This window comes from Mastigoproctus giganteus, chromosome 8 (genome assembly GCF_048544385.1).
Source record: "Mastigoproctus giganteus isolate SK-2022 chromosome 8, ASM4854438v1, whole genome shotgun sequence".
Taxonomy (NCBI): Eukaryota; Metazoa; Arthropoda; class Arachnida; order Uropygi; family Thelyphonidae; genus Mastigoproctus; species Mastigoproctus giganteus.
The window spans coordinates 124,035,078-124,061,610 of record NC_143582.1 but is presented as its reverse complement, the minus strand read 5'-3'; the positions used below and the strand labels follow the sequence as shown (position 1 = coordinate 124,061,610).

The following is a 26,533-nucleotide window of genomic DNA, read 5'->3' as shown; positions in this document are numbered from 1 at the left end:
CTGACTTCGGCTGGCGTCTCTCTCGGTCGCCCTCGCATGGGAAACCCGTCTTTGCTTCTTTACGACATTCCAAAAGATTTAACTAAAGAAGAAGAAATATTCGAAAATCTTCATGTGAAAAACTTGGTTGACAATGGATTTTCATTAGAGGAATGTAAACAGGAAATTGCTCTCAGATTTACTACCCGTGCAAGATCGTCGTCACTTGTGAATTGGGTAATAAGCTTCCCGCCAAGAATGTACAAACACCTTCTGTCACAAGAAAGGATTTTCTTATCTTGGAGTTCTCACAAATTCCGTCGGTTTACAATTGTAACCAAGTGTTACCTCTGCTTAGGATATGGGCACACTGCACAGTTTTGTTCTCACGAATCCCCTTCGTGCGGTCACTGTGCCCACAGTGGCCACGTTTTCTCTGAGTGCCCTCATAAGGAAGAGGCGGCTTGCTGCGCAAACTGCAAGCGACGTAAACGGGAGTACAGCCATTCTGTAAAGGACAGTGAATGTCCTGAATATAAAAGAGCATTAGAAACCGCAAGAATAAGGACCGCTTATGAGTAATTTGACTCATCACTCTCTACATAATGTAAACAACACCACCTCTCTAAACGGTTCTACGCCAGTTTCGTCTGTGAGGGAGAAAGGCCGTCTGAGGATTATGCAGATAAACGGGCCGCGATCTCGGGCAATAGCTGACGAGATTAGGCTTTCTGCCGAGACAAATTGTATTGATATTGTCGCTATACAAGAGCCTTATTTTGCACGCGTCCAGTCTGGACCACAGTCTAAAATCCTGGGTTACTCGTTAAAAATGAGAATAATACAACCCGTTGACCAGAATCCCAAATCTTGTATATTAATTCTTAATGACTCTTTAGACATCACGGTTCTTCATGGATTTTGCATTCAGTTCTCTACCTGCGTTCTTGTCACACACTCAGTAATGAATTTTTACTTAATTTCTCTCTACTGCCCTCCATCGGAGGACTTTAATCACTCTCTTGCTTACCTCGAGACTGTGATAAATACTTTGGGACCGAATAGCAATATATTGATCTCATCGGACGTCAACGCAAAATCAAACTTTTGCACAGCTCTTCTACAGATGTACGTGGCCATCTCTTGGAGGAGTTTATAATTAATCATTGTGTTTTAATTCACAACAAACCTAATCACCCTCATGCTTTCTCAAGTTATGCAGGAGAATCTAATATAGATATAACGATGACAAACTCTCACTTCGATTTGCGGCTTACTGACTGGACTGTGTATACGGACTGGTGCACCAGTGACCACAGAGTCATCTTTTATATGCTTTCCCCTGATTCTGCCGTTCCATCTTCACACACTTTCTCACAGCCAGAATTAATAAGATTTTCCATCAGAAATATTGACTGGAATGCTTTTGACTCTTCCATTCTTCTGGACCTTGACGAACAGAAACTTGCTTCTTTTGAAACCTCACCTATTTCTCATCAAGTGAACTATATTCAAAATGCTATAATAAAAGCGTCATATAAGTCTTCTAGGAAAAAGAGGGTTAATCAGAAGACGTGTTCATGGTGGACGCAGGAGTTATCCCAGTTAAGAAGGGAAGTTCATCGAGCCCGTAGGTACTACCAAAGGCATAAAGACTGGCCCCAAGCCGACGTTAATCGTTTCTACCAGCAGTATTCTTCATTGAGGAAAAGCTAAGTGAAGGCCATTGCCTCTCGAAAGCGTGAAACGTGGATGAATTTCGTTCACACCTCTGGAAATGCTAACCCTGGGGGGTCTTCTATACAAGATTGCAAGAGGAAAAACCTCTGGTTCTAACATATTTGGCTCAATTGTGGCGGACTCCGTGGAAACACTGAACTGGCATGATTCTGCAAATGCAATCTTAGATGCTCTTTTTCCGTTGGATGATCCTGCCTCAGACTTAGCTGTACATTCTAAAATCCGATCAGAATTTCATGTGGTTTTAACCTCTGGTTCTAACATATTTGGCTCAATTGTGGCGGACTCCGTGAAAACACTGAACTGGCATGATTCTGCAAATGCAATCTTAGATGCTCTTTTTCCGTTGGATGATTCTGCCTCAGACTTAGCTGTACATTCTAAAATCCGATCAGACAATGAATTTCATGTGTCCTCAACAACCACCGAACCTTTTACGTTGGACGAACTGCAGGCTGTCTCACATAAAGTTAATGTTCAGAAGTGCCCAGGACTAGATCTTGTAGAAAACATTTTTATTATCAGAGTCTTGAAATTAAAACCTTATGTTCTTCTAAACTTATTCAACAGATGCCTTCAGGAAGAAACTTTTCCGGAAATTTGGAAGGTCGCTCTAGTTAAATTGATCAGAAAGCCGGATAAGCCTTCTGGAGCGGCTAGATCGTACAGGCCGATCGCTCTGCTGGCTAATTTGGGTAAATTGCTAGAGCGACTAATGGCAATTAGATTGAATACCCTACTGGTAGAACAGGATCTTCTTTCAAGGAGTCAATATGGGTTCTGTCCCGGACGTTCCTGCGAGTATGCTCTTGTGGACTTTGTCTCTTCAGTTCAAAACTCGGTACATAAATATACCCTGGCCGTTTTCATCGCCTTCGAGGGCGCCTTCGACTTCCTTTGGTGGGAGAACGTCCTGGAGCGTCTGCAATCGGCTAGGTGCTCCAACCACCTTTATCTTTTAATCCGTAATTACTTTGCCAATAGAACCATAATAGTAAAGGCTAAACATAGCCAAGTATCAAGATCAGTATCTAGAGGGTGCCCACAGGGCTCTATATTGGGTCCTTTTACATGGAATATGGTGCTGCAACAGTAGCTCTCCCGATCTTTCGATAACGTCAAAATAATAGCGTATGCAGACGATCTCACCATCTTGGTAAATGGTAACTCTAGGGCCGATCTTGAAACTACCGCAAATTTTGTTCTCCGGGATCTCTATGATTGGACTGTGGCCAATAAGCTTAAAATCAGCTTGTCAAAAACAAAGATGATGATTCTTGGATCAAAGTTAGATATCTCTCGCCCTCCGTTGGTCAAGATCAACAACATTCGTCTCCCCATAGTTAAAGAGTACAAGGTTCTAGGAGTGGTAATTGATTCCAGTCTCAATTTTATTCCTCACTTGACAAACTTATCATCTAAAATACGTAGATTTACTGGTGCAATTGTTAGGATGTCCCGTGTTGAATGGGGGCTCTCCAGAAAAACTTTAAGGATCTATTACAATGCAGTTTTCCTCCCTCTAATCACGTATGCTGCCGGTGCATGGTTTCACAGGGCACGGCTCAAACACTTCAAAGCAAAACTCGCCTCATTGCAAAGAATCATTTTGCGGTGTTTAGTTAAGGCATGCAGATTTTTTTTTTTTTTTTTTGGCTGGTGCAGCATAAGCCTCAGGCTTCCTTGCACCATATGGCTAATAATAATAATAATAATAGGACAGTCTCGACGCAAGCTCTGCAAGTACTAGCCGGAACATTACCTTTAGACTTGCAGGTTACTTATATAGGATTTTTATATAGACTGAAAAAGCAGATTGAGACCGAATTTCTTGGAATAATCATCAACCTCCAAGGTGATGCTAAAAGAGAAAGAAGGAGACTGTGGAACGAGTTAGTTAACATCTGGCAGTCTCGATGGGATACAGCTCCCGTTGGTGCAACAACGCGAAAATTTATACCACAAGTTTCATTTCTCCTTGATAAGCGTGTTCGATTGTGGTTCTGCATGGACATATTCACGTCCTACCTGTTGACAGCACATGGATCGATGAACCAGAGTCTTCTTAGGTTCAATTTATCACAAACAGACCTCTGTTCGTGTGGATCACCAGAGAGTTGGGATCACATCTTGTTTCATTGCTCCCTGTATGACGATCTCAGACTTCCTCTTCATGCACTTACTAATTTTCAACCAGGACAGGAGTCGTCTCTGCTTCAAAGCTCGGAGTCATATCAGATTCTTCAGGTTTTCGCTCAAGGCGTATTTCTTCGAAGGCGTTCAGTGTCGACAGATCTCAACAGGATGGAGCACAATGGTCCTGCTGATGCATAGCTGGTTAGATCTCCTTTAATAATATATAAACTGAAATCCTCAAGAAGTGAAATTTTTCCTCGGCCTGCAGACAAAATTAAGTGCTTTGTTTCATGCATTTATATATTATCATTTTTTTTTAATTAATTTATTTTTATTTTTATTTTTTAGCAGCACCACTTTCCTTCTTTTATGTATTTATTTATTATTATAATTTCTTGGGTTTTTTTTTTTTATTAGTAGCATCACTTTCTTTATTTATGCACTCATATATTATCATAATTTTTTTTATATATATATATTTTTTTTTTATTTAATTATTTTATTTTTTTATTTTTTTATTATTTTTATTTATTTATTTTTTAAATGTATTTATTATTTATTTATTTATTTTTATAAATGTTTTATTTTAATAATTTCGGTTAAAAATCCAGCACCATGGGTGATCGTTTTTTTTTTTTTTTTTTTTTTCCTCTGGAATGGGCCCCAGAGGATCCTGGCCTACCTTCTGACAACATTAGGTGGGTCAGAGTCTCTCTTGAGACAGTATGTGCTTTATCTGGACTGGCCCACCTACCCGTAGTGTGGACAAGTACCCAGAATCATCTGCCCAGGTGACTGATGCTTCTGGGTAGCCAAGCGGCTAGAACAGAACAGAACAACAGAACACACGCATAATACACACAAACCGACGACATCTGGCCCAATTGTAGTGATACTGTTCTTCACAGAGATACGAGGCGGAGTTGAACAAACGTTCTAGGAGCCGCCCTTTACATATACACATGTCCACATGCTGCATAGGATTGAAATGCCTTTAAACTGTCAGGTGTTTGGAGTAGAGTTTCTGGTGGATGCTCCAAGATACCTGGCACAGCCTGCAGCAGGGTCCTTCTTAAGTCGTCGTACAAGCTGCATTCAACGAGATGTTTACAATTTTCTTGGCTGCTGCAGAAAGAGCGATCTGTTGGTAGCAGACCCAGTAGGTGTAACTTTTCGTTGAGGGATCCGTGTCCAGTAACCAAGTGGGAGGAATCCAGGGTAAGAGAAAGCCAAGTCTTTACAGTTTTCGAAGTTGTGAAGGCGATATCAGGGAGGAATTTTCTGATAACGGAGCCCGTGTGTGAGGTATCCCATCTAGACTGTTAATGAGTTTGTTATAACAGCGGACTCTTTCTGCTTTGGATTCGGCATTGAGATTTAGTTCTATACCATGTATCTTCGTTGATATTTTCTTTTTAATTCTGAAGTTTAGCCCTCTGAAGATTACAAATAGATTGAGCAGCAAAGTTCCAGCTACCACCTGGATGGCTGCTGTAGACACTGTTTGGCGTATGTGCGTGGCCAGGAGCATGGCACATTGAATGGAGTTGACCTTGTCTTTCATTTTTACTCGTTGAACCCGGTGTTACCACGCTCCTGCTGCGTAGGTCACAATGGGGATATAGATAGCTTTATAATGCAAAGAGAGCGTTTTGTTGGAGAGCCCTCCAGTTGCTCTTAGAGATCGTCATGATTACAGCTTAAAATCGTTTGGTTTTGACTCCTAGGTATTGAAGACGCGGAAGAAGGCTCAGCTTGTGGTCAATGACCACTCCTAGGACTAAAGCTTATGTCACAATTGGAAACTGCTTCCCAATGAGCTTGATTTGCGGTGGGCGCCGCAGGTTCAGCTTCGGTTTCAAAAGCATAATTTTTGTTTTGGTGGTAATGATTTGAAGCTTGTTGAAAGAGCCCCATTTTAGCATTTGGGACCTTTTCATTCGGGGGGGGGGAGGGCCGGGCTAACTGCATCCATGAAATCTGCCCCGCCGCCAAATGACCGGCCTGACACGACATATATCACATTATGCAATCAACAATTTTGTAATATATTTTAATTATTTCCTTCTGAATTTTAATGACAATTGAAAGATCACACGAATTTCACGTTTCTGCCGTGATTATGTAATAAACAAATAATAAAAAATTCATGATGTATACGAGGTGTGGCAATAAAGTTCTTCCCAGACGGGATATTGTTGCGGTCATGTTCAATGAATTTGACAATAAACGGAAGCGTCATGTTCAAACTTCCTCCAACAGATAGTGGTACAGAGATTGCCCAGTAGACTGAGGTTGTAAGTAGCAACCAGTTTCATTATTAGCGTTAACATTCAGTGTCACGATTTTGCAAAGGAGCGAAAAACCAATATCAGTTTTGCCTTCAACTGAGAAAATCCGCAACAGAAACGTACGAAATGTTAAAAACTGTTTATGATGATGAAACAATAATTCGTACCAGTGTGTTTGAATGGTATGAGCGATTCAAAGATGGACTTGGGGATGTTTGTGAATTGCGATAACCCAAGAAGTGGGCGTCCGTCAACCTCACGAAATGAGGACAGATGCAAAAGTTTAGGAAATTGTGGCAAGTGATAGTCGTTTGACCTTCAGAATGATGGCTGATGAGACGATTCATCAAATTCTGCATGAACATTTAGAGAAAAGGAAGGAAGGTCTGTCTCAAAATTTGTACCGCACTGCCCCACGGATGAGAAGAAGCTACAAAAATATTATCATGTGTAGACTTCATTCAGACTTGTCAAGACAACTAATTTCCACGACTGTATCGTTACTGGAAATGAGCGTTAGGTCTTTCAGTCCGACCGAGAGATGAAGCGTCGGGGTATGCAGCGAACTTCAAAATCATAACCAAGGCCCAAAACGTTTCGTTTGTAGAAGTCCGGGATCAAAACCGTGTGATTCACAAGGATTATTTTATTTATTTTTTGTACCTGAAGCAGAGAGAGAGAGAGAGACAAAATAAAAAACCAAACTATTATTTTTAGGCCACCCGAATAATTAAATTCATCTGCCGTGCTGTGTGTCTTATGTCTGTTAATTGGGTGTATTCTATGGTCGATTTGTCTGTTTTTGCTGGACGAAAAATCCCAGTTTCAGGGGGAAAAACCTTGCTATCTACGCCTGAGACCGACTGACTCAGCCATAGAATGAAGCCCATTAAAGTTCCTCGCGTCATCGATGGGATTCGAACCCGGGCCTTTTCCACCCAGTGTGGGGAGGACAGTGACGATACCACTGTGCTACCCACGCAGAGAGAGAGAGAGAGAGAGAGAGAGAGAGAGAGAGAGAGAGAGAGAGAGAGAGAGAGAGAGTCAATGCAATGCTACTTTCTACGTACAGGTGCTTCAAAGACTATTGAAGCCCATTTTCTGCTGAGGGCGCAATCGAGAGAAAGGCAGTTGGTTCTTGTTGTAAGACAGTGCCCCTGTCCATTGCACACTTGTGAACACATTTCTGATTGAGTATAGTATACATTAGTAGGGTGTATCAACCATTCACCGTACACTTCCAATCTAGCACCATAATGTGCACAGTGTTAGGTGCCGTCTGTGGTTTTCCACATTTGCACCGTATGCACGCTGTGAAGAAATAAAAGTACCGTACTACTATAAATGCCAGAAAAGTCTTGTGTGTTCTAGGTGTAGTATTGTGTTGGGTTCTGTTGTGTTCTGGCATTTGGCCGCAGGATCCCTGGTGGGACCCCGTATTGCCCACACACTGCTAGGAGGTAGCCAGGCTGCCATTATTCTCTGGCTTGTGTCTGCTATGGTCTGACAGGACATTTATAGGGGTTGTATAAGAATTATCAAAAGGTTACATTACAAAAATCGATACAAGATGCTCGAAAATATGGTCAAATGATATTAGTATGGCGTATGATCCCCTCCAGCGGCTAGACAGCGTTGAACCATGCTTGATATAAGGGTGTCTATAAGATTCTGTGGCAAAAAATCCCATTTTCCACTGGCGGGACATTCGTTCTAAGAAACTGAACATTGGAAATTAGGGAAAAAAAAAAAAAAAAAAAAGTATTTAATCAACAGTGTAAGTGCTACAATGTATTTCCACAAGAAGACTAACCTTATTGGAGTGCCTTGGTGAGAAACCTTTGCTTTTCTTTTGGGATTTACGCCAGATACTAGCGTTATTCTCTGTTTTCCTTTGTTTGCGAGACTGTATGGTCACCATGCGGCTCGCGAAGGGAAAATAGAGAAGTGCTCCGGTATAACGCGGCTGCCGCGCTAGGATCTGGCCCTTGACTGGGGAAGGATCCCCCAAATAGTGTGTACCCTGGGCTGAACGAGAGCCCCAACTTTCTTGCGACTGAGTTAACCTTTAATTACAAACTATGCGTTCAGTGACTGCCCTCCCCCCCCTCTCTACCATAAACTTTCATGGTGAAGTGGAACTTCTCTCTCGTGCATTTCCCAACTTTTTTGATCTTTTCATCTGACCATCATCTTTAGCGTCCTCAGAAACCGCCAAGGAAAAATTTCCCATCATCCTAGGGGAATTTCTACCCTCGGCTGTTTCCCCCCATGTGTTTCGGTGGGGGAAGGAAAAACACACACATAGTAGTATACTTCTCCAAATTAACGTACGGACTCGTGTGAGGCATCTTTCAGCGACTCCCGAAGAGACCTGTGTAGGAAAACTGCAGCACCTCGATAAACCAGAAAATTCCGATTATCCGGAAAACAAATAAAATGCATGAAAACGACATGGAAGTCATTGAGATTGGTACCCTCAGCCAAACTGAAGAGAAACAGGAAGAGGCCGAGGATCATAGACCAATTGCCAAAAGAAAAAACAAAAATGGAACAATACCAAAATCTGACCGGAAAACCCGGAGCACCAGCCAAATAAAGGATCAGCATGACCACCCAGGAGGGACAGATGACCAACCCAAGCCTTCAGAAAATGCTAAACTCGATCCAACACTACCAAAGGGAACCGTTCCAGAGCAAACATTACTGCTGCGAACGGCCTTAGAAAATCTGATGAAGGAAAACTGCAGCAAAATAACATCCGTATTACGAGCAGAAATCGTACACCAATGGAATAAACTTGAAGCCATCTTAATGAACACATTCGGCCAACTACAGAAGGCAGAGGCAATATTGGAAGCACGAAACATGGATGGAGACAAACAAATGCTACAGCGCGCTCCGTCGTATGCACAAGCGCTGAGGACACCAGCAAGTGACTCGATAGTGGCCGGCAAAGCACCCGAACTCGAAAGAAAGATCCTACCTAAACAACCACACTTAGTGGTCCTACGACCAACAAAACCCCACGACAACCAGTCCAGTGAACAACTCAAATCCCAAATAATGACTAACCTAAACGAAGAATTTAAAACAACAAGAATAAAGGCCGTAAGGAAAACAAGGAATGTCGGACTACTGATAGAAACGGAAACAAGAGAGGAAGCACAAAGAATAATAGAAAATCCGAAAATACCTGAACTAGGACTAACCGCTGCTGCGCCCAAAAACCGAGGCCCTTCAATCGTAATATATGACCTGGCCAAAGACCTTACCCCAGATCACCTATCAGAGGAGCTATTCCAAAGAAATCTACAGGCCATTTTTCCGGACAGGAATAAGGAAGACCTAGTGACTCCCAAGTACATAACCAAGTCAAGAGACGGAAGCCGCCAAAACTGGGTTGTCGAGCTCGCGCCCATGGCATGGAGGGCTTTAAGCACCCAGAACAGAATCTATGTTAACTGGGGCAGTCACCGCTTTCGGGAGCATGTGACTGTGCCCAAATGCTACAGGTGCTGCAAATTTGGGCATACAACCCACACATGCACCCAGACAATTCCCACGTGCGGGCATTGTTCGGCAAAAGGTCACGCCTTCCGTGACTGCCCAAACAAAAACACCGACCCAACCTGTGCAAACTGCAAGAGCTTAAAGTTAGATAGCGCGCATTCAATCAGAGATGGTCAATGTCCTACATACCTGAAAGCAAAGAGTTTATTCCAATCAAGACTCAACTATGGGAACACATCCTAAAAAATATAACATCACAGAGGTTAAATTCATGCAGATAAATGCACATAGAGCCAAGGCGGTCGCCGACCAAATCCGCAAGAAGGCGGAAGAAGAAAACATTGATGTAGTAATATTACAAGAACCATATGTACATATGAAGGCTGTCAGGGGCTATCCCATAACATACAAAGTAGTCCAAACGGGAGATGACACCCCATGGGCAGCGATTTTGGTAAGAAACCCAGATATAACGGTGACCAAAATCACTCAGCTATGCACATCTTGGGCCGCATGTGCCCAACTCACTACGGCCTTGGGCGCGTTTTATGTCATAGCCCTTTACTGCCGTCCGGGTGAGGACATCGACTTCGCAGTAAGGTACCTAAGTCTGGCTAGTGATATGCTCCCAAATGCAAAAATCATCGTGGGAGCAGACGTTAACTGCCGGTCGCCAATGTGGCACAGCCATACTCCAGATAGACAGGGTACCAGAAACGGGACCAAGTTGGAAGAGTTCCTGGCAACCTCAACACTAACTGTACTAAACTTACCCAACAATCTGCCTACATTCTGCAACACATTATGGGAGGCCACTATAGACGTTACCATGGCAACGAGGAATGCTGCCAACAACATTTCCAAATGGACCGTCCGTGAGGCTTGGACAACGTCTGGTCATCGCGCCATTACGTTCAGTCTAAACAAATAACTGGCCACAGTACCTGTGAACAGACAAACTGCCCATAGATATGCCATAGCAAAGGCAGACTGGGAACTCTTCAGACCACCCTACGGAATAGCATACAACAACGACAGAGAGAACTCCAACGTATCCAGGACCCAAGAATCCTCCAAACTAAAACGACTGAAATCATAAAACAAGCCAGCGACACAGCCATCAGGAAGAAAAATCCAACACCAGGGAAAGTGCCCTGGTGGAATCAAAACCTCCAGCGACTCAGGAAGGAGGCACAGGAAAGAAGAAAGGCCTTCCAGCGAGCCAGACGCTCCTGGCCGATGGCGGAAATTGAAACCCTACGACAGAGCTACAAAGAGGCAAGAAACGCCTATACAGCACAAATTAGAGAAAGCAAAAACCAATCCTGGGAGCGCCTGGTCTCCACCACTGGAAACAAGGACCCTTGGGGACTTGTATACAAGATCGTCACCAACAAACTTCCCAGAGGGGAAGTAGTTGAAGCCACTAAAACACCTGAAGGAAACTTGACTATCACTTGGGAACACACCATCAACAATATCCTTGACGCTGCCTTTCATCCAGAGATACAAACAATGACAACAGAACAGAGCCGAGTTTGCCAAGCCAACGAGACTCATCAAACGGCAACAAAAGAGCACCCTTCACCATGGAAGAGATCAGCAATGCAGCAGACCTAATAAAGGGAAATAGATGCCCTGGACCGGACCTTCTGGAACCCGAAATTATCAAAAAAACGGTAGAGTACGCTCCGAACTTAATACTAAATCTATATAACCTCTGTCTCAGAGAAGGTATCTTCCCGAATTCCTGGAAGATGGCAAACGTTAAACTCATCCTAAAGAATCCAACAAAGCCACCACACCTTCCAGACTCCTATCGGCCCATTGCACTTTTGACAGTTATCAGTAAGCTATTTGAACGACTACTTTACACACGGATCCAACATTACTATGATGAGGCAGGCCTGGCCTCAGCAAACCAATTCGGCTTCAGACGGGGAACCTCCGCCGTGGATGCCTTAACTCACCTCCTGACCAAGGTAAACAGATGTAATACAAAGTACTTCCTAGTGATAGCCGTCGACTTCGCTGGGGCGTTCGACTCACTTTGGTGGCCGAGCGTCCTGGCGAGGTTGCGCGAAGCCAACATGCCGGAAAACCTCTATAACACCATCAAAAGTTACCTAAGCAACAGAACCATCAAAGTCACCGCCCCCTATGGCACACTCTCCAGGCATGTCCATCGGGGCTGCCCTCAAGGTTCGGTCCTTGGCCCACTACTGTGGAATATTGTCTTGGACACCTTTCTTAACATCGATCTCAATGAAGTACAATCTCAGGCATTTGCGGACGACCTCATTCTCACGATACAGGCAAACTCAAGAGCTGCGTTAGAGGTCCTCGCAAATCGGGCCCTGACCACTCTCCAAGAATGGGCAAACCGAAATCAACTCAAAATATCCTCCACAAAAACAAACTCCATCCTACTAAAGGGACGCCTTGATCTTAGGCGGCCTCCGCAAATAAAAATTGGGCAGGAAACAATCAAATTCTCCAACCAACTGAAATACCTAGGCGTGATATTGGACCAAAACCTGTCATTTCAGGACCATCTGAAATATCTCCGTAAAAAAATAAGACGCTACGCAGCCATGGTTGCCAGGGTCACGCGTAAAGAATGGGGCTTGAAAAAGCGAGTCCTCAAACTGTTCTACAAAGCTATCTTCACTCCGATCGTCACCTACGCATCCGGTGCATGGTTTCAAAAAACTACAACAGCAGTAAACAGACGTATCACGGACCAAATTCACAGATCCATCCTCCTAACCATCACTCGCGCTTGCCGCACGGTGAGCACCCACGCCCTGCAAGTGCTCGCAGGCACTCTCCCGCTGGACCTAGAAATCATACAACGCGGCCTACTATACTACCTAGAAAAAGGCACCCCACAGACTTTTCTGGGGTTCACTATTGACCTAGCCAGCAACAGAAATGTGGAAAAGAAGAGGATACAAACTCACCTGCAGCAGGCATGGCAGGAAAGGTGGAGCAACTCTCAAAAGGGAGAGATCACAAAGAAATTTCTACCCAATATTGAACAAAACTACCCAACCTCACCCAACTGGTTCTCCCCAGGTCTACAAGCAACGTACCTCTTAACTGGACACGGAGCTATAAATGCCAAACTGTCTCTACTTGGGATTCAGGTTGATCCAACTTGCACTTGCGGGGGGCTGGAGAGCTGGCAGCACCTAATGTATGACTGCAGGCTCTATGAAGACCTACGTGGTGTTTTCCTCACCAGAATCCACTACTTACCACAGGGACAAGAACATCACCTCCTAGACACGAAGGAGGAGTATCAAGCCTTCTCGGATTATGCACAGGCACTGTTCACGAGGAGGACGACGAGGAGAAACCAAATGGCCGCAGCCCACAACCCACTACCATTATAACCAAAGAACATCTGTTCTTCAGCTCACCGGGCTCCCTTGCCTGGTGCCTTTCCACCCCCTCCCCTGCGCCGGTGGTGGGACGGTCCCCCCGGCGCCCCCTACTTTCTCCTGGTGAGGCATGGGCATGCCTCACTGACTTCTGGGGTTGCCTACTCTATCATCCCCATATTTCTGCCTTAACCCCCCCAGCCTTCAGTCTCCCACCCACTCTATCTTTATGCTAGTGAATGTCCCACACACAAAAACGTAATTATGTCAAAATTCCCGTTCGCCCATTCTTTCGGCCTTTATTATGCAAGCATTATCCCCCTCACCTAACGATCATCAAACCGACGATGATGGATATATGTCTCTGTCTGTACATACGTGCATATAAAAGAGTGCGCGCGTTTTTTTTTTTTTTTTTTTTTTTTTTTTTTAAGGTCCTAGCCTCTGAAATCTCAGGAAATTAGGTGGCAGGACCTGCCAGAGTGAAACTAAAACTACTGGGTTCCTGGTCTGCCTCCACGGGGCGAAGGTGGGGCAACGTTGGGCCTCAGCAGGGGTCCAGCGGCTAAACGACCAGATGAACAACGGTACACGACATCACACAGATACAAAGCCCACACACTTTTAAATCTCTGGCATTTCCCAGTGAACTGGTACACCCACAATGAAAGCAACACGGAGATGGGGGAAACCCCTGGTGCCGTCTGACACTAAATACACCTTACACCTTACACCTTTCCACTGGCGCAGAAATTTGGTTCCCAAAAACTGCACTGGCAGTGAATAGAAGAATTCTAGACATGATCCGAAGGACCATACTCTTAACTACGACGTGTGCGTGTAGTACAACGAGTACCTGTAGTACTCCAGCACTACAGGTACTCGCTGGAGCGCTTCCTTTGGACCTGGAGGTCGTTCGCACAGGTCTGCTATACTTGCTATCCAGGGGAGTGGCGGCCACACATCTGGACTACACAACTGACCCAGGGAACAACCAGGGAACAACCTAAAAACGGAAAAAACTAGATTACAGAACCACCTGCTAAAATTATGGCAGAGAAGATGGACGGAGACCACCAAGGGCGAGATAACCAGAAGATATCTACCTGACCTCCAGAAAATCTACCCAAAACAGCCGACCTGGTACTTCCCAGGGTACCATTTGACATCTCTAATAACAGGACACGGACCCTACAATGAGAAGCTGCACGGATTCGGACTTACTGAGGACCCCAACTGTAGATACTGGGAGACAGTATCTACAGTTGGGGGCCTCAACTGTAGATACTGTCTCTGTAGTAGCGGACAGAAAGCTGGAATCACATAGTGTACGAGTGCCCACAATATGAAGACCTCAGAGGGGTACTTATAACAAAAATAAGATACCTACCAAAAGGATTGGAATCCCATTTCATAGATACTGAGGATGAATACAGAGCATTATTCCAGTTCGCACAAGACCTCTTCATCAGGAGAAGGACATTAATCACCATCTACAATGACTGACATCAAGTACCACTATTGAGACACCAGCCAGCACAATGTAAAGGCTGCAACTAAAGATGAGGGACACAAGCACAAGGACGGAGCTTGCCCCATGAGTAAAGAAACTTGAAACAATAACTGCCAATAGCCATATGGCGATCTGAAGAGGGCACTCTAGCCCCCTTCACCTTTATACCTACTTCCTTGGGGGGAGGGGGGACATTTTCGTCCTCCCCTCCTCTCCACCCTATATCTTCTACTCTGGTGGGACATGGGCATGTCCCACTGAAAACTGGGACTACCTACTCTATTGGCCCCATATTTCTGTCTTTCTCCCCCCAGCCTTCTGCCTCCCCCCTCTCTATCTATACGCTAGCGAAAGCCCTACATACCAAAAACTTAACATATCTAAATTACCTTACGCCCATAACTTGGCCTAGCAAAACTAAGCGATTCTACCCCTACGTCGACGCGTTTCTTTCTTTCTTTTTTTAAGGTCCTAGCCGCCGAAATCTCAGGAAATTAAGTGGCAGGACCTGCCAGAGTGAAACAGACTATTGGGTTCCTGGTCTGCCTCCACGGGGCGTAAGTGGGGCAACGTTGGGCCTCAGTAGGGGCCCAGCGGCTAAATAACCAGATGAACAACGGTACAAGGCATCACACATATACAAAGTCCATACACTTTTAAATCTCTGGCTTTTCCAGTCAACTGGTTCACCCACAATGTAAACTACGTGGAGACGGGAGGAACCCCTTGTGCCGTTTGACCCTAAACACACTTTACACTGGCGCAGACCTTAGCTCATGAAGTGACGGAGGAGTTGATTGTCGGCATGCAATGCGATGCCACAAGGGCGTCCCACACATGTTCGATCAGATTTAAATCTAATGAGAGTGCTGGCCATGACAGTCGTTAGATCTTCAGTTTTAACATATTCCTCCACTTGAGTTTTCGATGTGCGGTGGAGTTGTCGTGCATGAAAAGAAAATCTGGGCCGGCGGCACTCTTAAAAAAGTCGCACATTCGAGGAACTGTTTTCAGTACCTCTGTGCAGTTACGCAGAGCAAAAACATGAAGAGGGACGCGGCTGGTGATCATTATTCCCCCAAACTCGAGATCTCCTAAGTGTCCCTTTCTCTGATGCTGGAGGGATAGTACCACATTTATTGTTGTCTCCAGATGAAATAACATTTAGAATCCGTTTGGAGGTGAAAACGGGACTCCTATTTTATTGTGAACGCTGTCTTCGGCGACACTGTTCACAATAAAATATTCATGAAAATATTCATTTTGTTCTGTTAATTTGTTGGATCAGTGCAGAAGGGTTAGAGGAAGAATAAGAAATTATGATCTTGTAAGTTTCGAGTTGGACAGTAAACGGATGCTGACTGGTTGCAGCATGTGTTCGAACTGTTTAGAAAAAGTAGGGGAATTACAAATGCCAATGCAGAAGTCAGTGCCCATGGAAGAAGTATCTATGGCTGTCTACAAGACAAGTGTGGAGAAATTATGTCAGAGGTTTATTAGGGCTAGCTACCAGAGAACGCTCTCATCTGCCCATGTGTATTATGTTTTTAAATTGAGTGTTCTCTAGTCGATTTGTTTCTTTTTCTGGACAAAAAAAAAAACCCCAATGGAGATAAATCGGGCTTTAGCCAAATTTATTTCCAGATATATGTTTAGTGGTTGCTTTCTTTGTTTGTTCAGTGGTGTGGCTTTTTCCACGCGAATACTACTTTTTTTTCTCATTATTTTAACACTGCATAAGGACCACCGTTATGCAAATCTAGCAGTTTGTTCATCGTATTATTCTGTCCCGGCATGGATTTGTTTTGCGTTCGAAATACAGTGGTTCCCTGGCTATTATGTCCTCATGGTCCTCCGACCAGTTGGGGCATAATGGTCAGTCTATCCTATTCAATTCGATATTATTTTATGTTCTACTATTTTTACTCTTATTTGTCTTGTATTGTTGGATGAATGTATTTACATATAGTAATATTTCACGTAATTCGGAAACCGGTGCCATCTGGGGGTCGCCATTAAATTTCTTTTAATTTGGACTTCAGCACCCTATTCTTCATTATATTTCTCACCCGCCCGTTATTTCTCTGTTAAAAAAAAAAAAAAAAAACATTTATTTAAAAAATGGGATGGTTGTCAAGTTCAAGTTGATATTTTTCAGATGAGGAATTAATGGAAAATTTTTTTTTGTACATTATAAATTACAGTAGACAAAATTTTGGTAAAGCTCGTCATTTATTTAATATGTGAATGAAGAATTATTAAATAATTGATAAATCAGTGAATCTACATATAGAATGAATCATGAAACTTGAATTGTAAAAGTTTGTACTTTTCAGTTTGTACTTTGAGGAGTTCGTAAGTTTTTCAAAACGCTTCACAATATTTTACAATAATACACTGAATATTAAACTGTAATATGGTTCTTCTCGAACATGGAGACCTTGAGAGATTTGTGTTTGACAAAACTAAGCAATAACGCTATCACCATCCTTATAATAAAATTTAATTAAACGTGCTTTATCTTTAGGCAATATTTTAAAACGAAAGCGAAAAAATAATTTCTTTATTAGAATGAATAAATCGCTTAGCCCCTGGTGGTAAAGGTTTGGACAAATACTTTAAAACATCCATATCTGTGTAGTTCAGCGAATTTCACATATCCTGATTACAATGCAGAAAAAAACATTTTTCAATACGACCTATAGTTTTCGAATTATGAACTTTTAAAAGTGAGAAGGGACTTTATGAAAACGCTGTACATAACACACAATGGTGCAACATGGCTTAAGGTGCTGTTACAGCTACAAATCAATAATAACAGTAGGAACAATTTCGGAACTGCACCGATGCAAATAGAGAAACGATATAACCGACTTTTCAAAAATAGAATTGGGGTAACTATATCGAAGAACGAACGGGAGAGTTGCGAGGCGATAGAATAACATGAAAAAAGCAAAGGAACTGTGCGCGCCCGTATTCGAGTTCCCTCCCTAAAAGTGTAAGTTAAACATGGTGTAATCAATGACTTTCATAGCACATATATTGTACCACTTGTAGGAATTTCTGCAAACCGCAACACGTAAGGCTGAGGAGGCGCTTACTTTAGTGAACACTGATAGACTGTCCGTTCGCGGCTTTACTTTTGTTCTCCTTCATTACCCGCCCCCCTCGTTTTTCGATATGGTGATTCGAATAATACAACCTGTTGACCAGAATCCTAAATCTTGTATATTAATTCTTAATGACTCTTTAGACATCACTGTTCTTCATGGATTTTGCACTCAGTTCTCTACCTGCGTTCTTGTCACACACTCCGTAATGAATTTTTACTTAATTTCTCTCTACTGCCCTCCATCGGAGGACTTTAATCACTCACTAGCTTACCTTGAGACTGTGATAAATACTTTGGGACCGAATAGCAATATATTGATCTCATCGGACGTCAACGCAAAATCAAACTTTTGCACAGCTCTTCTACAGATGCACGTGGCCTTCTCTTGGAGGAGTTCATAATTAATCATTGTTTTTCAACTCACAACAAGCCTAATCACCCGCATACTTTCTCAAGTTATGCAGGAGAATCTAATATAGATATAACGATGACAAACTCGCGCTTCGATTCTGCCGTTCCATCTTCACACACTTTCTCACGGCCAGAATTAATAAGATTTTCCATCAGAAATATTGACGGGAATGCTTTTGACTCTTCCATTCTTCTGGACCTTGACGAACAGAAACTTGCTTCTTTTGAAACCTCACCTATTTTTCATCAAGTGAACTATATTCAAAATGCTATAATAAAAGCGTCATATAAGTCTTCCAGGAAAAAGAGGATTAATCAGAAGACGTGTTCATGGTGGACGCAGGAGTTATCCCAGTTAAGAAGGAAAGTTCATCGAGCCCGTAGGTTGTATTACCAAAGGCATAGAGACTGGCCCCAAGCCGACGTTAATCGTTTTTACCAGCAGTGTTCTTCATTGAGGAAAAGCTACGTGAAGGCCATTGCCTCTCGAAAGCGTGAAACATGGATGGATTTTGTTCACACCTCTGGAAATGCTAACCCTTGGGGTCTTCTATACAAGATTGTATGAGGGAAATCTCTGGTTCTAACATATTTGGCTCAATTGTGGTGAACTCCGTGGAAACACTGAACTAGCATAATTCTGCAAATGCAATCTTGGATGCTCTTTTTTCCGTTGGATGATCCTACCTACCTCAGACTTAGCTGTTCATTCTCAAATCAGATCAGACAATGAAAGGTTTGGTGGTTGTTGAGTGTCCTCAACAACCACCAAACCTTTTACGTTGGATGAACTGCAGGCTGTCTCGCATAAAGCTAATGTTCAGAAGTGCCCAGGACTAGATCTTGTAGAAAACATTTGTAGTGATACTGTTCTTCATAGAGATACGAGGCGGAGTTGAACAAACGTTCTGGGAGCCACCCTTTACATATACACATGTCCACATGGTTACCCCTACTCTATTTTAGATTTGATTAATCTTTATTGTACGTAAAGGTACGATACGATGTACCCATCACGGAATGCTGCCAGGGGTTCCATGTGGATGAATATAATAACAATGATTATATCAAAATTGAGTCCATAAAGTCCAATCCAGGAACAGATACCATGTGAACCACTTCTCCATACATCTAGATTACAGGAGTACGTGGTTCACAGAATAGAGTGGCACACAGAGTTTTTCACAGTTCAGAGGTATTGTCAAGTTAATATCATTTTCTGTCGTTTAATTGATTAATGTTTAGTTATTCAAATATTTTACAATTAGGCACTTTAATTTTCACATTACAGTACTTAGCTTTTATGTTTGCATATTTGTATTTAATTAAGCTTGTCGATTGGCTCAGGTTCACATGGAAACGAACTTTATCTCTGGACTCCTTGAAGAATGGTCATTGTGTTTCCCCTAAACTTTCGTTTCTGTTATTTTCTTCTTTGTGAGGATCTGTATTTGCCTGTTACGTTATTGCAGTGCAGGATACCGGGTCGCTGTGTTACCATGGGTGAGTACCGCACTTGCTTCTTTTAACTCTGGTATATTACCGTATTTAACATTTATTTATTTTTCATTAAGTAAGTTATTATTTTTAAACTTTTTTTTTTTATTTTGCTTGTATGCGGATAGCAATTTAGTACCTCTTCAACATTACTTTTTTTGCAATTTGAGCAATTCCTATATATGGTTTAATAACATTTAGTCATAGAAATCACTGTGATTTCCATAATTATTCTGATAATAAATTGTATTTTCCTTGGATCATTTTTGAGTTTACTTTTAAAATAAACACCCTGTACACTCACTATAAATAAACTTTCAGGAATGGGATCTAAGCATGCGTACCCACATAATGGGTACATGTGCCTTTTATAGTAATTCACTATCCACTTTCGTATAAAAATGGGATTTCTGGTGTGATTACCGACTGGTTTCTATCTTAATTGTCTTCTGACTGGGATTTAGAATAATTTTCCGATGTTCATAAGAATAAATCATGGAAGGCGCTTGGACATAAATGTAATCTAAGCTGATGTCTCCGTTATTCCTTCTTTCAGAAGTGGATCGAATCGTCTGCAGTTTATAATTTCATTACTCTTAATTTAACGGACATAGTTAAATTAAGTTTGTAATAAATTAAAAAAATAATAAGAAGAAAAAATAACTCACCTCCGAAATACAAATATGGTTCAGAATCACAACTTGCTCTTTCGTATTTGGGATAGCTCAGAAGAGAAGGCAAGTCGTTGGACATTTCCTCGTCGTCAACAGAAACAGATATATGTCCTTTCGTCGGGTAGATATTTATTTTTACTTCGTGCCATGCATCGTTGTTTAGTGCTATATGAGGGAAAATAAGCCTTCACTTTTAGATCATTCTTAACGTTATTCTTTACTAGTGAACAGATAAAATAATATTGTGGTACAGAAAAACAGGTTAGCTCATGATAATGGCCTTTTATCTGAATACTAAGAATATAATATTAACTATGAATATTACGCTAGTAAGGGCTATTTCCCCGTATAGCCCTAAGCTAGGATGGTGAAATTATAATATACAAACAGAATTATTAATTACATGTGCAAAAGTATTATTCACGTATGGCAAAGCGTTCAAAATACTCTTCACGTATTTTGAAAGTGAGAAAAACAAATCATTTCACTAACTATTAATTTTTATTCCAAACAATATTCTTTTAGGGAAAAGTGGTTTTCCTGCGAAAGCCACATGAAGTGAAATACAGTACCACCTTAAAAATCTGTAATTTTTTAAATATTTCTCCAAGGGCAGTCGACCGTACAAGGACAAAGGGAAAATGGGCAAAAAAAAAAAAAAAAAAAAAGAGAGAGAGCCAAATTTATGCATTATGTTCCATTAATAATTTTCAAAAACTTATTTTTTTTCTGCATTAGATATTTCTAGACTGTATGTTATTGTTATTATATATTTGCAACATATAAAATCATTAATTTTGAAAGACATTCAATAATAATAGTTCAGGATGTAGTATTTAATACTACAGTACCATATATTCTTTGAACACATACTACTACCACTGCGCACAGGTGTGAGTGATATGGAACATCTGAAGCATTTCGGCACGACCACCCGCTCATGGAAGCGGTAGCTTCTCCATTCAATGAAGATCCTGGTCTGATCCTTTAGTGCTTGCCATGCCTCCGGGGTAAGTTCCACGATCCAACTTCTGTTTGTGCCTTCCCTCACTTTTAAATGGCATTTTGGCGTTACTACTTCGTGCGGTTCCTTAAGTGGTATTTTTCACTGCAAATTTCTGCAGTAAAGTTCCTCTGCTAGCTAGGCGGACGTAACTTCTGGGCTCACATCATAGATGGTCCCTTTTTCTTGGGCCGTTGAACCGTCAGCCCCAGGGCATCTATCTTGGGGTTTTCGAGGATCCCTTGTTCTTTTCGGCTGTACCCGTGTTGTCAGTTGGGTTTCTCTTGCCGGTGGGATCCTCAGCGCATCTGCGTGGAAGGAGCGCGCTGTTGCATGTTTTTTGCTCCTCCTTTGGTGTAGACCTCTCTAGTTTGGCTGTGGCTTTCTGGGATTCCAGATGTGTTTTGTACAGAATGGACTCTAGTTTGGTCCATAAAGTAACTATTTGGCCTCTGAGGCCCGCTGACACTCGATTGCTGTTCTCTCTGAATAGGACTTCTAGGATTGTTTGGAGGACGCAAGCCTGGTCCATTGGCTCCCCTTCCGGGAGGATGGGGTTCAGGGGATTTCTCTTGGCTTTGTATCTTTTGCTTTGGCAATTTTCTGTGAACCAGTGGCTCCAGTGGTTCCTTCAGCTCACTCTACCTTCTGGTCTCCTGGTCAGACCTTTGACCAGCTTGATTTCGGTTTTTCTTTTTGGCAAGGGGAGTCGGCCTCGGATCCTCGGAGTCTCCCTGACAATCTATGGGTGTTCGCTCATTGTCGGAATCCAGATGAAGGATCTCAGGCTGCCAGCTGGAGCCTTCCTGTGGTTGGGGGTTGGCTTGTACATTTCGGATTAACAAGTATTCAGATTATCGGGTAGGCAGCTCTTCCTTCTTGAAGGGGGTGCGAGTCCGAGTAGAAGGAGGTGTCACACAAGTCTGCGCGATGATTTGCTGAAATCTATTGTAGATCAGAAGGGTTTTGGACTATCCCCTCAGTCACCTTGGGGTGGGGGGAATAGCCAGATGTGGAAATGCCCCTAGAAGAACGGGGTTAATTTCCTGTGGGATATTTTATATCGGCGAACACGTTGGCAGCGTTATTTTGTTGTAAAACTCACTGGAACGGAAGTAGCTTCTCTCCATGGTCAATTTATGGTAGAGGAGAGGGGGAAGAAAAAAGTCATTGTTTCCGGTTGGAATTTCACTCAGTTTGATAAAAATTAGTTGGGACACGATCACTGCCCAAAGTTACATTCACTGTACACTACACTTCCCCAGTCAAGAGCCAGATAGGTACGTGGCGCCCGCGTTATATCGGTGCCTCTCTATTTCCTTGTTGTGTGCCACATGGTGACCAGTGCAGTCTCACAACAAAGGAAATAGATACTAACATAAATATCTGGCGATAAACCCAGTAAAGCACCAAAAGTATCCCACCGGAGGAATCCACTGATGTTACTCTTTAGTTGAAAGCACTTTTCTGGAGATAAAATACATTTAAACCACATATTTAAAAGCGAAGTTCACGGAGCGATGAATAACACGTCCGAAAAGTAAGGCAGCCATATTGGCGATTCCTATGTTCGTTGTATCAGACAAGCTAGAGATTTGAAAAGTGTGTGGGATTTGTACTGTGTAGTGTCCCTTGTTCTTCTGGCCTGTTAGCTACCGGGCCCCAGATGGGACCTGACGTTACCATACCTCGCAAACGGGGAGGCCGGCCGGGTGTTACCAGTATTTTGTAAAGTATTCTGGGCGGTCCTGCCACCTACTTTCCTGAGATTTCAGTGGCTAAAACTTGGGAAGAGAATCTACACCAACAAGAAACAACAGTCCCCCATGACCACTGACATCTTCACGTGGGCTAACTCGCTCGAAACTAAGCCGCTGCCTGGCCCAAACCCCGTTATTTGGGTTAATCCACCAGCTAACCAAACATCACCTTACTGAGGTCATCAACAGTCTTCCCAACAAGTCTACCACTGGCCCAGATGGATTCCCTGTTTCCATTATTAAACTATGCAGTGTATATATCAAAGACCTCCTGCTTGACGCATTCAACTCCATCCTCGAAACAGGAGTTTATCCCACCATCTGGAAGACATTATGTTTCTCCCGTTCCAAAAAAGTCTAACCCAAAATCGTCTAATGACTACAGACCAATTTCCGTAGGATGCACCTTCCTCAAAATCTTGGAAAAAGCCATACTCCCTGCTCTTACCCATCACATGTTCGGCCACAAACCTCCATAGTGTACTATCTGGACGATTCACGATCACCAACCTCATGGACACACTGTTCAGAATTGAATGTATCTTAAGCAAAAAAGAGCAACTAGATATTGTGTTCCTTGACCTTAGGCGGCCTTTGACAATCTGTCCACTCATGCATTATGTGCCATACTGTGTAACTACTTCGAAATCTCTGGCCACATTCTAGTTCTCCTTAGGAAACTCCTTCAGTTCAGAACCCAATCATCAAAACCATAATCACCACATCTCTGCTCCAGATGGCTCCCCCAAGGGGTCGTTCTCTCTCTGCCGCCCTCTTCAGAACCCTTCCTGGCAAATCATGCTAATTTTACCACTTACGCAGGTGATATTAAATTCTTCATCATCACAAAATTCCACCCCCCGTCTCTCCAGTCTGTGAGCTCCAACCAGCAGCTACGTGAACTGGAAAATTACCTTCATGCGATTGGGCTCTCCATTAACAAAGAGAAAACTTCACAACTCTCTATCACCAAGAAGATAAATACCAACGATGTGAACATAACATCATTATAGTGAACTCCCCAGTTAAGAAAGTCACCCAACATAACGATTCGGGTGTCATCTGGGACAAAGACCTCATCTTCTTTCTTGCCTCACTTTAATGCCACTTTAAGAGAATGGGGAGAAGAGAGAAATGGAATATAATAAAGGAGCGTAATTAGTTTTTGGGAACAAAGTGATAAAGAGAAGGGAGAAATAGAGGGAAAAATTATAAATAATGATATAATACTATATAATAATAACGATACAGTAAGGAAGAAAAGGATATTGCCGCACAATATTGGTGTCGCTTTCCGAACTAATTATCAAGATTGCAAGAAAAGACGGCAAGATTAAGTCTTGGTCTCTGTTTCGGACATAAAATACATGCCAAAAGGATGAGATTAAAACTATAAGAAATAAATACTGTGGAATAAATTAATGCGTTAAGGAAATTGATGCCAAAACGAAAGCAGAAAAGTGGGTGGGAGCAAACATTATACGATAGACATGTAGTTTACAATTTGCTATGCAGAGAACGCAAAAAAAATAACATTGAAAGAAGAACTTACCTCCAGAAGAAGGATGGGCAAAAAAAAAAAGAAAAAAAAAGCAAAACCAAAGATGTTCGAATATATAGCACAGAAAATCGACCTCTAGCAAGGAAAAAAATGGTAATAAAAGCGAGAAAATTAAATTCATACACACACCTCAGCATAGAAAAGGAAAATAAGTAATAAACAGAACACAAAGAAAAGGCGTTAAAAACGTTGAAGGCGAAAGAAGTTAATATAAGAAGAAAATAGTATTTTCTTACGATTTCATAAAACTAATAGCTCACGAGAAATAAGAGGAAGATTGAGAACAGTAGGAAAAAAAAAAAAAAAGTAAATGGAGAAGAATAGTGAAGTTCAGTTAGTCCGGGGTTAAAAATCTAGTTCCTATAAAAAGGGCCTTGAACTGAGTGCTGAGCATATGAATCATGAATTTAAAATAGCGTGAAAATTAAGATAAAAAAAAATCAAAAATAAGTGAGTAAAATATTGCGAAAATACCGTAAAAAGGATCGAAACGAAAGAATAATAAATGAATAAACACATGAAAAAATAAAGAGTACATTTACTGTATAGTCAAAAAGTCATACATAGTCATACGTTATCAAAAATTTTAAAATGCATATTTTGTGTATACTTCAAAAAAAACAATAAATAATACTGTAGTGTTTAATAAAAACAAAAAAGTTTAGAAATAAATTGATGAAACTAGCAGAAAATGAAGCTTCTCAGACTTTTATAGTTGGTTTTTGATAGAAGGAAAAATCCTAGCCTCATCGCTATCGCTTCGAATGTGATGGTAAAACATTACTCTTTCATAACTAATATAGACAACTTTGCGATAAGTCGACATCGCTGCATGATGAACATTCGATACTTTTTTTGCAGGATGAAAAGTTGTTTGTATGGGTTGTCACAGTCTGTACTGTGCACATTTATTGTAGATCAAAAAAATGAAACTGGGTGTTTTGCTTGGATTTAGGTGGTACCCACTTACCAATTCGGTGAGATATAGCACAGCAACCACTGCCGATTTGAACAAGAGTAAAGCAACAGGGACAACCAGTTTACCATAACAAGTAGTAGGCATGCTGTAGCATGCCTCGCTTCTTCAAAAGCTTTGCTCGGGAGGCAATCTCCCCAGGAAGACAGGGGAGCAAGTGGCGTTGTCCCCCGTATCCCTACCACAAGGGAAGGGTAAGACCATCCAACCCAACCAACTGGAAGTAGTCTCTGTGTAAGTGCGCTAGTAACCCAGGAAGAAAACACCAACGCATGAAGTGGAGCATTGAAATGATTACGTTCGTCATGCGAAAATACTACGAAATGACCAAGCTAGAGACCGATATGACAATATACAGGTCGATACTACATACTAAGTGGTTGGAATGATTCCCGGATATTGACCAACTATAAAAAGAGGACAAAGAGTATAAAAAACATGAAACTAGAGGAGGAAGAGCAAGAAGAAATAAGAACCCAGTACAGCTGAAGAAGAAAGCAACGAGGTCGTGATATTCAGAATAGAAGACGAGTGGAAGAATGTCCTACCAGAATCGAGGGAACGGACCCAACAAAGACCCACACGTGATAACCAATACAATCCTTTGGAGAGTCCTAGGCCACCTCAATCGGCAAATAATACCATATTACCTCAACAACAATAGCGCAACACTGGAGGCCATCCACACTGCCGTATGCTGTGCTGTCATAGCAGCCACTAGAATTAATGGAAGAGAAAAGAGAGACCAGCAACAGAAGAAACGAAAAAACAAGAAACTGCCAGCTGGGGAAAGAAGGTTTCAGCAGAAGATAGAAGAATCAAGAGTCAAGATAGACCAATTGACCTAGTACAAACGGGGTAATAGGAGGAAGAAATTGATTGGCGGAGTAAAGAACATACTCAAGAGAGAAAACGTCTAAAGTACACACGTCAGGAAAAATCAGAGAATAGGAAATACTTAGCTACACTGAAGTAGAGCCA

General features: G+C 42.1%; 1 protein-coding gene across 1 annotated transcript in view; it reads right to left on the bottom strand.

The window, feature by feature from the left end:
- The window catches only part of LOC150081798 (axotactin-like), a 638,696-nt gene that overhangs the window by 571,362 nt on the left and 40,801 nt on the right, over nt 1–26,533 (bottom strand). Inside the window, exon 4 of the mRNA XM_090378896.1 lies at nt 20,247–20,417. Coding sequence (XP_090235022.1) covers nt 20,247–20,417 — 171 coding nt within the window. The remainder of the gene's footprint in view (nt 1–20,246; nt 20,418–26,533) is intronic.